The sequence below is a fragment of the Pleurodeles waltl genome, chromosome 12, assembly GCF_031143425.1.
Source record: "Pleurodeles waltl isolate 20211129_DDA chromosome 12, aPleWal1.hap1.20221129, whole genome shotgun sequence".
Lineage (NCBI taxonomy): Eukaryota > Metazoa > Chordata > Amphibia > Caudata > Salamandridae > Pleurodeles > Pleurodeles waltl.
In genome coordinates this window covers 606,317,811-606,333,518 of record NC_090451.1, presented here as the reverse complement: position 1 = coordinate 606,333,518, position 15,708 = coordinate 606,317,811, and the positions used below count along the sequence as shown (strand labels likewise).

At 40.9% G+C, this 15,708-nt stretch overlaps 1 protein-coding gene across 1 annotated transcript in view; it reads right to left on the bottom strand.

Annotated features, from left to right (window-relative positions):
- The window catches only part of NTRK1 (neurotrophic receptor tyrosine kinase 1), a 265,651-nt gene that overhangs the window by 18,943 nt on the left and 231,000 nt on the right, over positions 1 to 15,708 (bottom strand). The window contains exon 15 of the mRNA XM_069217861.1: positions 8,781 to 9,021. Coding sequence (XP_069073962.1) covers positions 8,781 to 9,021 — 241 coding nt within the window. The remainder of the gene's footprint in view (positions 1 to 8,780; positions 9,022 to 15,708) is intronic.

Genomic DNA, 15,708 nt, shown 5'->3' with positions numbered 1-15,708 from the left:
TTACCTACATAGCTTTGAATTATTTTTAATATGTGAAGAGTACATGAAAAAACAAAACTGTACATCTGGCAGATATTATATATGTGTGTTGAGCACTTCGATGTAGTTAGACTTGTGATTAGGACTTTATGTCCATTGAATTTTCAATGGCTCCCAAGGATGTTTTTAAAACTTCTTGGGACGGTGACATGTAAGTTGTAAAAAGAAAAAAAACTGGCAAACATTTGCTAATGAGATCCCTGGATCATTACTTCTAGATTGAAAGATAATAATCTCTTCCCTAGAAAATAAAATAAAATTGAACTTGGGACATAAATAAGGAAAATAGGAATAGGTACTTTACCGATATAAAAAAATAGTATTCAGCTTGTTTAATATGAGGTAGAAAGATGATAAGTTATTGGTAAACTTGTGTAGTAGGATATGGTAGTTGAGGTATTAATTGTAATGATTCTTCTACCATGTCTCAGGGTATTTAATTATGTAGAAATGGGTACTTCACCTGTTTTTAGAAATGGTTAAAATTGGAGATGGGGACAATGATAAGAATAATTAAGATTTATTATAAATTGTCATAGTATATTAAATAACTCAACCTTATCATAACAAAAGAAAGGTAGAAGGAGAAATTACAAGTAGAATGATAAATGAAAGATAATGATATAACAAAAGAGCTAGCGATCAGAAGTAAAAATGGATTTTAATTGGTGCATGGTGGGTGGTCACATGATTTAAATACACTCGTGTTGCAAGTAACTCCATGGCCAGTTGAAGGCTCAGACCGAAACGCGTTGCCATTGTTTCTGGAATTAGCACTTAGCACTTTTTACTTTATAAAGTGAAATAAAGAGTATCTTTGGAATTGGACTGGTGGTGCCGGTGTCATACATGCAACGAGAATCTGAGGAAGCCTGGTTCCCATTTGTTGTGGAGTGACTTCATGTTATATATATATATATATATATATATATATATATATCCATATATCTATCTATATATATATATATATATAGATATATAGATATATATATAGATATATAGATAGATATATATAGATATATATATATCTATCAATATATATATATGTATATATATATATACTTTAATGAACAAATTCCAAATTAAGAAATAAAGATCATTCATTGTGCCTTATTTGTTTGAAACTCCATAGCAGAAAACACCCTGCAGAAAACACCCTGACTGTATGAGAAAAAATTAATTGTAAATAAATACAGGTGAACAAATTATGTAAAAAGTATAAATATGTGAATATGAATGGTTAATTGTGATCCAGACAAGGTGCTTGCCCACAAGTTTTAAATATATTTCAGTGTCACCACATTTCACCACAACTGTCAAAAGTTAATACAAATTCACATCTTGTATTTATCAATCCATTACTCAAGTCAAGTTTATTGTTTCAGGTACCAACCATACAATAATTAAAACACGATTAAAAAAGATACAATAAATACATGCATTTTGTTAAAAAGAGAAAAAAGGAAAATCTAAACTATCAATTCATCAATCTCAACATCGTGCAACGTGTATCAAAGAGCACTTACTCTCGTGTTCTTTCTCTACATGTTTCCTTGAATATTTTAATCCTTTAGTCGAAGTTTTAATGTGGACTTTTAAGCATAACCTTTCTAGTCAGTATTCTGTTGCTACATTTCATTGAGAGTTTCTTACTAGTAACGTGTATGCGAATTAAATAAACTCACCATAATAAAGTGAAGAAATGCAAAGATGCTTTGCATTTCCTATGTTTGCCCCTTTTCATTTGCTTAAATTTTTTTTTTTTTTATAAAAGGATAAGGAAGGAAGAAGTTGTACTTGCTGTATATCTGTTGCTGTTTGTGAGCAATGTACACTGTTTTGAAACTGCTGTGAGTTATATAGGCTGGCTACTTGGCTTTCAAAGGCAAGTTTGTAATTTGTATTTGTAAAACGCGCTATCACCCACACCCACGCTATCCTTGTTAGTGCTTCATGGGTAGGAGTCCTTTGTTGATGGTGTGGTGATGGTAGGGGTTAGTTGGAGCCTCAAAGTGGATGGTCTTCTTGGTACCAGGGATTTTGACAGTAATGATGGCAGGCCACGATGTCAAGGTTTGTTCACCGGCCATGATGGGAAAGTAAGTTGTGATGATGACCGGGTGTGATTGAGGGTCGAAGTTGGTGTAAATGAAAGTGATATTGTTACAGAAGGATTCAAAGTGCTTGTTCCCAAGGTCTTGTGAGGGCGTGATGTTGCTGTAGTCGGCAGATGTGCAGTGAAATATTTGTTGGTGGCAAAGATTTCTTTGCTATTGTTAGTGCTGGCATCAACGAGATATGCAAGAGCTGTGTGCCTGGCAGTCTGTATGTGCTGTTGATAGCGTCTTAGGGCTGATTTGAAGATGTCTTTATCTGTGGTGTCCTGACGTGTTCTCCATTGTTTCTCCATTTACGTTTCGTCAGCCTGAGTTCCTCTGTGTACCAGCTGGCCTGTGGTTTGGCTCTTACTGTTGGGTTGTGCATGAGGGGAGCCAGCATGTTGGACATGTAGTTTAGTGTTAGGCAACTTAATTAGATAGCTATTTGGTCTGTTATCCATGTTTTCATCAACAAACTGCAAACTAGTGTTATAATAGTGATGACATGGAAAATGGCTGATCATGGAGTGAACGGTCCTGCCATGACACATGGACTCCATGTATAGTGTCATGCTGTAAATCACTGGCCTGGACCCCTCTGAAACCCTCTCGGTTTACTGTGTGGTGAGTTTTATCTCACATCTCTTGTTGTGCTGCTGCAACTGAAGCTTTGGTGTCATCTGTTCCTGTGTTTTGTCTGTCTCCTCCTTCATGCTCCAGATAAGAATCTGCACTCTGGTTTCAAGTTGTAAATATTGATCTGTCAGCCCATGCTCTGTCTCTACACTGATTGGACAGATAGCAACAAGCCTTGCATGTCAAGGAAGCAGATTCATACGATATTTTTTTGCTTACAAACAAAGGTTACAGTTATATCAGTGTACATATTTAAGTATATGCAGATTCTCTCATTTACTGCATTCTGCAGCACACATAGAAAGAGAAAATTGCCATTAAAGATAGTTTTTGTAGAGGAAGGTGTTCTTGCAATATCCCCCTCAAAGCAGCCATCCTTGCACTATGGTGCAAGAGTTGCTGCATTGGCGCACAGTAGCAAATTTAGCCCCGGCACAGGGGGAAAGGGGAAACACACGGGTGCGCCGTATTCAACTAAATATGCTGCTATTTTTGGTGCAGCACTGGGTGGCGCCACTTTAGCATAAATCTGGGCCTAAGTGTGTGCATCCCTGGCATGAATTGATGACGCCAATCTATCAAGTTTGATAAAAATATGAAATACAGGTCCAAGTATTAATCCCCAAATCACAAAGTTACAGCTATGCATAAAATGAGTCATTACAACTGTGGAGTTATAATTCTCTAATTATTAATATCCCTCAAAAGCAGTTGCAAAAGGGCTGTATTTACAGTGAAGTCCAAGTGGAGCGTTTTAGCGTCATACTTGACAGGGGGTTAGTAGAACCATGTTTTAATGGAAACTCCGCAATAAAATGAATTGCTTTACTTTTCAGTAAATTACAAAGGAGAAATGCATTAAGAAAATAAACAATCTTACCAGCATTTAAAGAAATTGCATATCAACAGAGGCAAAACAAATCAATAGCTTTCCAAGACTGTTTTTCTTGACCTTCTAAGCAATCCAAAATAAGTATTTGAACAATGATTTATGTTGTGTTTAATGATTCAATAATCAAAATAAGTCTTACAGCGTATGCTACTTGTGAAATTCTAAGTGTTCAAGTATGATTAAACCTTCCATGGATTATATGCTCTTCAATTGCTTCTCATGACCTACTGCCGCTGTTTGGTAAACTTGATGACCTGTTTCTTGAGTGTAAGGTATATCTCACCTCCGTCAAAAACTACATAAGAAGGTCCGTGGGCTAATGTACCAGTTTTATAAAGTGGTTTATGATCTAAAGGTCACATACTGGAATCTCTATGGATTAACTCAACTCAGCAGCTTTTCATTGTTGGTAAAAGGAGTAGTGGGTTGAGTAACAGCAAACTGTTATTAGCATTTGGACCAAAAATGGTAGTGGGTGCTATGTACATTGCCAAAAGTAGGTTCGAAATTGAGGATTTATTTAGCCTCTAATATTCTGACCGTAAAATATGTATTTATATTACTGATGTCAGATCTGTTATGTGAAAAAGTAGTGCAAGTAACTTCAGAGATCACATGCCTAAGGCAAACGACAGAAGGTTAGAAGCTAACTTCAGTAACAGTACTTATTGCAGATCTGCATCCGGGTGCTCTCTTGCATCAGAGGGAGCTTGAATCCCAGGCATTTATGGGCAGGCAGTGAAGCTGCCCTCATATCAGAAGCAGCAGTACTGAAACTTGATTAGAAGATGCTGTAATTCACCAATGGCTTCCAGGAACTTAAAATGGACCTCAATGTTAGAGCAATGTCACAGTTAGAGCAAAGTCACCATTGTTCCAGTTTGTAAACCTTTGCACCACATTATACCTGCACCAGGTATAATGTATGCGAGGGAGGCATTCTCCCGCAGGGAGGCCCAAATAAATGGCGTAGTGAAATCTACAAGATTTCACTGCGCCAGTCTAGTGTCATTTTTTAATGCTTGCCCAAGACAGGCGTTAAAGTGACGTAGGCTCTTTTCAATGGGCCACCCGGAACTTCACTGGACTAGCTTCAAAATGATTGACACTAGTCCAGCAAAGCGCCACAACTATGTCAAAAATGTTGGAGCAGTTGTGCTAATGAGCGTCATGGTGCTCTGTATTATAAATACAGCGCTATCATGGTGTTGTTAGGGGGGTGCAGAGTGACACAAGGAACATTGGAGCCGATGCGCTAGTTCCTTGTAAATGAGGCCCTCAGTGCCTGATTTAGTGTTTGAACAGTAGTAATCCATCAGGGTGTCAAAGGACATTACCTCCAACCTCTTCACTACTGTCCACCACATTTAGGGATTATCATTGTCCCAGCAGTCCTCTCTCTGTGTTGAAAAGATTCGCAGTCACTGTGGTTCCCTTCACTGTACAAAAGCTTAGGTAGCAGCTGTAGCTGATTTTGACTACTGTTGACCAGCTTTAAACTTTTTTTTGTTTTTCGGAAACAAACTTCTGAAGCAGGAGTCTATTTCAGAAAAACAAAATACAAACTTTTCTCCTAGGGTGTGGGGATCATTTTTTTCTGTCCCTTTTCGCCAAGCTTTCCTGGCAGTGATGGATGGATAAAAACAAATACATTACAACACCTACTCTAAATAGAGTAGGTCGTGTAATGTCATTCCTCCAATGGCCCCTACTTCCTCAGGTCTCCATCCACAGAGCCAACGAGGTTCCATCGACAGGTGGGCAGACCGAGGGTTTGATAGACAGGGTACGGTGTCGTCTTTGCAAAGGAGTACCCTTTCAGCCAAACTGTAAATCAGGCCCTTAGTTTTTCTAATTTTGACTTGCAACTTGAAACCTGTCCTCGGCAAAACGCAATGTAATGAAATTGAATTGCTTACATATTTTAACAGTTTTTATATAAAGTGCTGTGCCCTGTGCTATATAAAACTCCTGGCAAATAAATAAACAGTGGATTCTTTTTTGTGGTATTTTCACTTAACACAGCTGTTTCTGACAACCAGTTAATTTATATGATGGCACTTTTAATTACATGCTTTTTTTGGAAGTTTCTAGGTGCATACTCCAGGCCCAGATAAAATATCTTGTCAAAGAGGTTATGGGTTCTCTCATTGTTCCATCAAAAACCTGCTCTCATTATTCTGCTGATCTTTCATGAATGACTTCCCACCTAAAGGGGCTGTGGAGCGCCCACTTCTTGTGTGAAAACAATGATTTAGTGGAGAAGCAGAGTACAAATGAGAAGCAACAATGCAAGGGAAGGAAGATGAAATGGTCGAAGGGGAGAAGCATAAGCATTAAAAGGAGACAGAAAGACTGGGAGATTAAACATTCAGGAAGGTACCCGATATGAAAAAAGGGTAGATAAAAAGAACCCAGTGGAAATGGTGGAAGGCAAGGCCTGCTGGTTGAGCAAAGGTAGAGCATTAAAAAGAAACAAGCATTGGCAAATCCAATAAGTCTCGAGCTGGTTGCCAGCCTTTTCGATTTGTTAATGCTCGTTTAATAGAAAGGCGGCCACATTTAAAATCCCAATTCTAGGTATTGGGCACACGCTCCTGCAGACGTGCTTAAATTGCCTGCCATAAAGAAGAGCATCCAGTTTTGGCACAAAGATTCATTAAATTCATGCATGCATTCAAGAGGTTATTGAGCACTGCAGTCCCCTGTGACTAATATGCTAACCAGGCACTTTACGACCTATTTTCGGTGGACCTTTTACTCACTCGCTCTGAGAAATAATAGTTTTAAGCTGAAACCTAGAGACAATTGATTAAAATTCCTGATCTATATTTATCATTGTTTTACGCAGTGCAATGCAGCAAGTCCAATTGCTGTGCTGTGTGAAAGGGAAAGGGTGCCGTATTTAACATTATATGGTGCACTCCTGTCCTTTTTTTAGCTCTGGTACACTTTTGGCTGCCTAGCTCCAACACAGGTGCCCTTGCATCATAGTGGAAGGGTGCCTGCTTTGTAGGCAGAATTGTTTTTGTGCAGGAAGGGAACCATTCCTGCATAACAACAAATCGCAGAGGTATTTTCCTCTTTCTATGTTTGCTGCAGAACGCAGCAAACATAGAAAGAGGAAAAACAAGGAGAAATACATTTCGCCTCACCTGGGAGGTGTAGCATTTTGATACATTGCCAGGTCTACCACCAATGGTAACTCTGGGAATGCATCAAAACCCATTGGTGGATGCATGGGAACACCCATTATTCACCCATGGAACGCCTCTCTGGGAAGAGTAACACAAGGCAGCGATGTGCACTGCCTTGTCAAGCCATGCAGAGCCACTCAGGGTGGCCTTGTGTGGCTTCATAAATCTCACTTAGGTTTTGCATCGCCCTTGTGCCCCCTTGTGTGATCTAAGGGGGATGCAAAACCTTGATAAATCTGGCCCCATGTTTGCAGAGATGAGCTAGTAGCAGATGAAAAGCATTAGCCAGAGACGAAACTTGAGTGGACTATTGTATTCTTTGGTATAAAGCCTAATTTTGATGTATAGAGTGATTGGTATAAATTCTAAAGCGTGGGATTATTTAGAGGACTAGTAGTAGCTAAAGATTAAATGTAGAGTGAATCATTTTATTCTTATCTATAAAATGCAAAACATAAATGTATAATGTTGCTGGCGCAGGGTAGTCTTAAATGCAGTAATTAAGTTGGCACTTTAAATAGCTACGGCCATGAAATGGATTTAGGCCCGTATTTATACTTTTTTTAGCGCTGCATTTGCGCCGCTTTTTGGCGCAAAACGGCGCAAACCTACAAAATACAATGGTATTTTGCAAGTTTGCGCCGTTTTTGCGTCAAAAAACGACGCAAATGCGGCACAAAAAAAGTATAAATACGGGCCCTAATATTTAGAACGACTGCACTATGGTTTATCTCCTTCATAATAAGAGGGCCTATGGCCTGATTTTATTTTACTATGACTCGAAAGTGTGCCATAGTGAAGTGGTGTGAGATGGTGCAAATCAGATAGCACTTAACGTACTCTAAGCACTTTCTTGGAAACAACAGTTTTTATGATGTCTGTGCCTTGTTATAAACATGTTTTAAATGGACTGAGATCAGTTCTATTTTAGAACCATGAATTTTGGGTGAATTTTTATAATGTGTATTCAACGAATTTTGTGCAAGTGGCAGTATACTAAGTTACGAGGAGTTCTTGTTTCAGCTAATAGATAGGATAGAAACTGTACTACAGTATTTTTATCACATGAATTCAATGAATTTTTTTAATGTTTTTTATTAATCATACAAATAAGGCTAATTTAAATTGAAATTGTTATTTTTTTTGTTTTGTCATAGTTTTTGCAAATCTTGTAGAACAGATGCTGTGCCTTCATCAATCCAAAACAACAAAATTATAAAAGCTAAATATTCTTTTGGCCTCAAAAAGCACTTTTTGTGCATTTGAGCTCCTTGAGAAAAAAACAAAACTTCATCACAAAAGAACAAAAAGAAGTCAAGCGGTAACATGAAAGCATAGTGGAAGGATAGGAGGAAGGATTGAAGGGGAGAAAGGACAGGAAGAAGAATGTGCACAAAATCCAGAAGAGGAGTGCAGATATATTTACGCTAGAAGATGAATAAAATACTAGTGGTAAACAAAGGCAGAAAAGATATGCTGACTGATGGCGGGGAGGCTCAAAAGAAGGACACAGGGACAACTGGATTGTCAAAAGGAAAGATAGAATGTCAATGAAAAGGGAGAAAAGCAGGACAAAAGGAAAGAGGGCTTTTGGGAGTACAGCTCAGGCAAGAATAATTGAGAATTAAAAGCAAGAGAGGGCGAGAGTCAAGTAGCAAAGGGCCGAGGCTGACATGACATTACAAAGGAAGGAGACATAGAACAGGATTCTTTGAGCAGAGCAAAGCTACCAAGATTGGGATGGGTTTCAGACATTCAGTGCAATTAATAAAACATAGTAGTAGATACAGATGTTTGCAGGCAACAAATTGTGTCTACTGGCCACGACTTCCAATACTTCACTTCATTTTTTTGCAAGCATAGAAACTGTGCCTGCGTCAGATGCCCACCTATATGCCCACCCTCCGGGTGACTCACCCTGTAGTAGTCCGTGCTGTAAATGTCCCGGGACATTCCAAAGTCTCCAATCTTGACGACTAAGTTGTGACCAACCAAGCAGTTCCTGGTCGCCAGGTCACGGTGGACGAAGTGCAGCGAGGCGAGGTACACCATCCCGGAAGCGATCTGTGTGGCAATCTGCAGCATCTGGCTCAGGTTCAGCTGGCCATAGGATTGGCTGTTACCATTGTCCAGGATCTTGGCATCAGGCCCGTGGGATCTGTTTCAGAAAGAATGTAATGACAGAGTTAAATCATTTTCACACCAGTTCCTCATATTGACGCTGCATTTTCTGGGACACTTCCAACACTATGCTTTGCCAGTTATATCTACACCGGTAGCACCACAGTGTGAGACAGGTTTCAAGCTGTTCTATTGGAGGTGCTACCAATACCTTCTGTAACATGATATAAGAGCAGTTAAAATTCTGTTCTCTGACATGTCTTGCACTGCTGCATGGACAGCTTTAACAGTCTAGAGACAGAGTTAACACATTCCCAGTATGGGCTACTGATATGCTGCAGGGTTACTTCTTTGCAATTCACAAAATCAATTACATAAGACATTATAGCCCTGGAAGCATTTCAGCGCTGCAGTGCCTTTTAAAAATAATAAAATGTCGGTATGTAGCGCTACACTGTTTCTAAGCTTGCAAATAACAGGTGTTACCATTACTAAATTTAATGGTTCTGAATTTACCAACCTTGGAAAGGTGGAAGGTTGAGTTGGCCCTGTCTGGATTTGAACTTGTAACTTTATTGATGGATGTGGTTTTCTAAAATGCAGGCATATTCATGGGGCTTCAGAGTGTTTTACTACAGAGTAAGGATATCTCATACAAGTTAATCAACCAAAACAATTTTAAAAATCAGATCCATGTTTAAGGTAAGTAGGACAGGGGTGGGTTACATGTAATGGCGAGTAAAGTTGATAAAGTCTAATAATTCTAAAGTAAGGACAATAACAACCAATGCATGGAGGCTTAAAAGGTTGACAACAAGGAGCACATTTAGCACAAACTGATTCACAGTCATCACCAGACCATCAATCACAGTCAAGATGTGTCTGGAACAGGAGGATTTTAAGCGCCTTGTTTAAAGTTGCAAAGCAAGGGGGCTACGAAGACCCGAAAGGGGTGACTTTTCCAAGGGTTATCTTTTTTCTCCACAAATTCTTGAATGGTTGGAACCATGTCTGAGCAATCACAAGTAGGGCTGAGACCATTTCTCTCTGATCCTGTGGTCATGGACCACGAGTACCTTACTGCCCAGTTTCACTCTTCTTTACAATGCTCATCAGAGCCTCCTCTCTAACAGGCTCATACATTTTAAGTAAATCAGTTCAATAATGCAAGTAGCTCTGCATAGCACTTGTGATGCTACATACAGAAGACCAGCATTCCACATTTTTAAAATATACAGTCCTTTCAGTCAGAAAAGACTTAAAGAACACAAGCCCCTTAACTACTTAATCTCACAACTGTAGTCCTCACAGGTTGACCAAAACATCCTGAACAACTAGAACATAATCAGTGCGTGTGATTTGAGGTGCTGGCACCGACACTCGTTTTGGGACTTAATCCTCATCACCAGACTTTGATCGAGTGACAAAGAAAGGCAGCAAGAGGAGAAAAAAATGAAGAAAAGATAGAATAACAGTGATAGATTGGGAAAGCAGGAATTAAAAGAACCTAGAACAGTGAAATAAAGAGACAGGCGTGTCAGGCAGAGGTGGAAACAAGATGAGACGCCCTTGATATTTGGCAATTGGACACACTGGCATTTAGCAGGACTTGTGGCAGGCTTGTTAGAAAAAGTTTCAGCTCTGCACAATTTTTTTATTTTATGTGTTGTTTTTTATGCAAGTTAATCACTGGCCAAAACCACCCCTTCTGATTATGCCTTTTCCACCTTCCTCTTACTGCCAAACTATTAGGCAGCTCCCGCTGCCCTTCACAAACAATTAAAACATTTCCAATATCATGGTTTCCAAAATTGGTCCACCTTCCCAGAATGAATCACCATATCCTTCTATGAGAACTTCTCTGCTTCAACTCCAAATCAATAGTACTGGTGAAACATCTCGCTACGTTTGTGCCATCACTGGATCTAAAAGTGGTCCTCTTCTCTAGTCGCTAATTTGCACCTCTTTAGGTCAAAGGCTTTGCAGACTTTTTTTCATTTCAGCACAATCAAGTCACTCCTTTAACAGGCCAATAACACCTCCACCCATCTCTTAGCATTAAACTCCGTGAAGGACCTATGTTTGTGTTTCACTTCTTGTAAAAAGTCAGCAGAGACTGGATATTGGGCAGACGCCGTTATTCACCAAATCTATTTCTAAATTTGCAATTTTCACCTGATGGAACCTCAACTTTGACCAAGAAACTAGAACAAAGAAACACCAACACCAGCAGATGAGAAAGGTCTTGGACACAAAACAGGCACAAGGATAGCTCAGCGAGTTGAGTGTTTGCTGCTTATACAGGCAGTGGTCTGGAGATCATGGGGTTGAATCCCACCAAGGAAAACCCAGCTTTCCTTGCTTCCAAAGTAGGTCGACTGAATCCTACAAATTAGGTAATAGAAACATTTGTTGTTCTGCAGCGTTATGCAAAGTAAATTAATCGGTAATCGGTACGTAACAGCCGGAGATTATTATTTCCAGTTCTGGATTGATGGGTTTTCAATTTTCATTTCAATTGGATAGTGTTCCATTTTTTAGGAAGCAGCTATAAAGGAAAAAGACCTGTGTTACGCATCAAAGCAATGACTGGCCTTGTATTTCTAACTTTAAGTTATCAATTAGGAATTTCGGATTTCACTTTATGTCTGAGAAATTGGAGTAATTTACTACTGATGATTTTGCACGCTGTCTTAAATTCAACCCTGCTCGCCACCGGTAAAGTTTCCAGTGATTGTATTACTAGTAGGACATGCCTACATGTTGTAACTTTTAATAGCATTCAAGTGACTACATTTTGAGTTGTCTCTAAAAAGTTGTGAGATCACGTAATTTTATTTTGCAAAATTTTGCAAATCTACATAAAATTATGCAAAATTTGCCAGTAACTCGAATGAAAATGTTCACATCAGGGAAATGCCTGATGTCAAAAAACAATCACACAATGTAATAGAAGGACACCAGTTACAGCACAAAATGTCTCTCAGCAAGGCATGTTTTGCACAAACCAGTCTCTGGTGTTCGCAAATTCCACAAAATTGCATGGTGCAGGAGTTCGGGGAATTCTGTGAATTTCACACAACATGAAATTCGTACATTTAGTAATTTTCAATAGTGTATTTTAAATGTCCCCGATGCCTAATTGACTGTAGTCTAAAATGCCCTTTTCACAAAATCCAGAATTACTGTAGTAAAACATGACCTAACTTGTTTTCTAAAGGCATTTTTGGTTGTTGACATTAATAGGCCTGGGTGGAGTAGAACTCCACGAAGTGACCAAAAAGCTCCACAGCGCTACGTGGAGTTCCGCAAGTGGTTCAATGCGTTAGGTTGCACTGTTTGCACTGATGTTTAGCACCGGGTGTTTGTCCTGTGCTGAAAAAGTCAATGCTTCTTTTCTGCCTCTTGAGTAGATTTTCTACTCGAGCGGCAGCCGCCTCAACATGAACGGAAGTTTCTCAACGCAAGCAGTAGCTACCATACGCGACTGCCCGCATTGAGAAATCTCGTTGGGAGGTGCTCTGGAGTAAGATTTTCCTTGCTCGTGCTCATGTGAACAAGGAAAAGACTCTGTTATGCGGAGTTTTTCAGAACTCCGCACTCTAAACTGAGTGCGGAGTAGGAAAAACTCTGCAAACTCCGTGAGGGGAGTTCACCACCCACTCCCTAGACATTAATCCGGCCTCAGGTGAGGAAATGGGAGACACAGGGTAGTCAAGGCAATATTTGTAGTTTAGAAAGCCTTTAAGAGCAAAATCCCTTATGGATGTGCTGGTGCACGGTACCTTCTGTGAAGAGCATTCACAACCACCCATGAAAACAGAGGGGTGGGTTTTAGAAACAGCAGCTCCCTTAGTGATAATAACTGAATGCAAGGACCTTGTATCACTTCAAAGCACGGGTTTCATGAGTGCCCCCATCAATGTGTGTAATATCTGGAAGCGACAGTGAAAGTCGCTGCTTCTCTCCTCCCTTCTGGGGGCTGTCGCTCGGCCTGACAAGAGACCCGAGTCCCCCGCCCCCATCCCCCCTCACCCAGGGGGCACATAGATTCTCCATGGAGCCATCCTTCACCTTATTCGACGCGAGGTGTCTTCTTTGATTCAGAGAGGGGCTTATACCGAGGGGGGAGGTGGGGGACGTCCCCAGAGCACCTCTCGGTGACGGTGAAATATACTTATTAGTGCCAGGTCCCATCAGAACAAACATAAACATCGCGTTTCCCCCAGCAGATCCCCAGGACGTTGGCAGCCCGGCGTCTACCGGCAATACCTTGGGGGGCAATCGAAAAGTCTCTGTTTATTTCAAATGATGGCCAATGTCCTTCTATTTGGGCCTCTCAGACAGCTAATCTAATCAATATTGCAAGGAGTATTGCATTAGCAGAGGGGGCGGCTGCCCGAGACAGGCAGATCTCCAGCAGTAATGGACGGGGTAGGTAGCAGTGAGGCAGTGTCCTAACGAAACTTGAGGGGAGCCCCCTCGAAGTCACTGGAGGCCCCCCCCCTAGACCCAGTCAGGGGCCTTCCGCCCGTGCACACTGTATTGTGCAGTGGGGGGCCCCTGGAGCTCGCACCCACCCCACTCCGCGGAGGCTGCGGGGGCCTTTGTTGCGCCACTGGAGTGAGGCAAACCAACGGAGGGGAGCGTTCAAACACCATGAGGGACACGCGGGCAAAGATTTTTTATTTCAGTCATAGCTGTGGTTTACCTTTTCGTAATGTATTGTTCACATTTATTCACTAGTGGGTAGATGTAATGAGTCAGTGATTTCACTGCCACCGCGAACTCTTCTGAAGAGATTTCACCCGCGGATAAAAGCACAGGTGGTAGAACTTCGTATGCAAATTGTCGTGGGACACGCCATCGTTTTACCGTGTGTGACTCGCTGCGAAATATCAAGTTTATGGCCCAAGATAAAGTTCTTCCCGTTCACTACCTGGAGCCACTCGAAGCACGCTACCTCTCGTCAGTGACGCAGGCAGCCATTGCACGGAGCTGCAACGCTTAATCCCTACCTGAGTGTGGCACTTCATCGTAAACTATATGTGAGTAGCACTGCACTTCGATAAGCAATGACACATCATCACAGCGGACGGAATCTTCCGATTTTAAATGTGACCCTTCGACTTTTGAAGGCCCTTCATTCACCCTAGTGCCTAGAAGCGATAGAGTGACGTATTGCAGGTCTAGTACTTTTCAAAGCACTCAATTCATCCCGGCGCCTAGAGCCGATAAAATAATGTTTTAGAGGTCTGTAAGGCATTCTCAAGAAGGAACACACACATTGCTTGGTGGTGATCATTTTCCCTAGAAGTATATTTTGTTATATTTTGGGCTGCTGTCAGTTATGAGCTGGAGCAGCAACACACAAAGGGCTTATTTACTGAGGCGCAGTCAAGACGTACACTTTTTTTTTAAAGTTTGAAAGACCCCCTAATTTACCACTGATCTTATTTTTTGCAATTCACAAAATGTTGGATGATTGTTTGAAATACCTTGAAAATGATCCTATAAAAACGAGTATCTTCCGAATGTTTGCTTAAGTTGCGCAGTCATCAGTTTATACACCACAAAGTAATTCATTATACTACACACGGAGCAAAACAACCAAAATACAAATATCAGACAGCAGGTGTGTTGCCAGAACCATAATCTGGACCACAGCCAGGGCCAATCAACGTGCATCTTCAACCTGCCAAAAATGCCTGTTAATCAAGTCTCAGGATACACTGTCACCAACGCACCCTTAGCAGGCAGGGGTACACATCTGGCTTAGAACTACAGTGTCTGGACATACACATTCACCAACACATATATTAGCAGTCAGGGATACAGATCTGGCTTAGAACCGCAATTTCTGAACATACACATTCACCAACACGCACACTAGCAGGCAGGGGTACACATCTGGCGTAGAACTACAATGTCTGGACATACACATTCACCAATACACACTAGAAGCCAGGGATACACGTCTGGCTTAGAACTGCAATGTCTGGACATACACATTCATCAACACACACACTAGCAGTCAGGAATACACATCTGGTGTAGAACTACAATGTCTGGACATACACATTCACCAACACACACTAGCAGTCAGGTATAAACATCTAGAGTAGAACTACAATGCCTGGACATACACATTCACCATTACACACACTAGCAGTCAGGGATACACAGCTGGCATAGACACATTCACCAACACCCAGTAGCAGTCAGGGATACACATCTAGCGTAAAACTACAATGTCTGGACATACACATTCACCAACACACACTAGCAGTCAGGGATACACATCTGGCGTAGAACTACAATGTCTGGACATACACATTCACCAACACACAGACTAGCAGTCAGGGATACACATCTGGCGTAGAACTACAATGGCTGGACATACACATTCACCAACACACACACTAGCAGTCAGGGATAAACATCCGGTGTAGAACTACAATGTCTGGACATATACATTCACCAACACACGCTATCAGTTGGGGATAAACATCTGGAGTAGAAGTGAACTACAATATCTGGACATACACATTCACCAGCACACACTAGCAGTCAGGGATACACATCTGGTGTAGAATTGCAATGTCTGGATATGCACATTCACCAACACACACAATAGCATTCAGGGATACACATCTGGTTTAGAACTAAAATGTCTGGACACACACATTCACCAACACACACTAGCAGTCAGGGATAAACATCT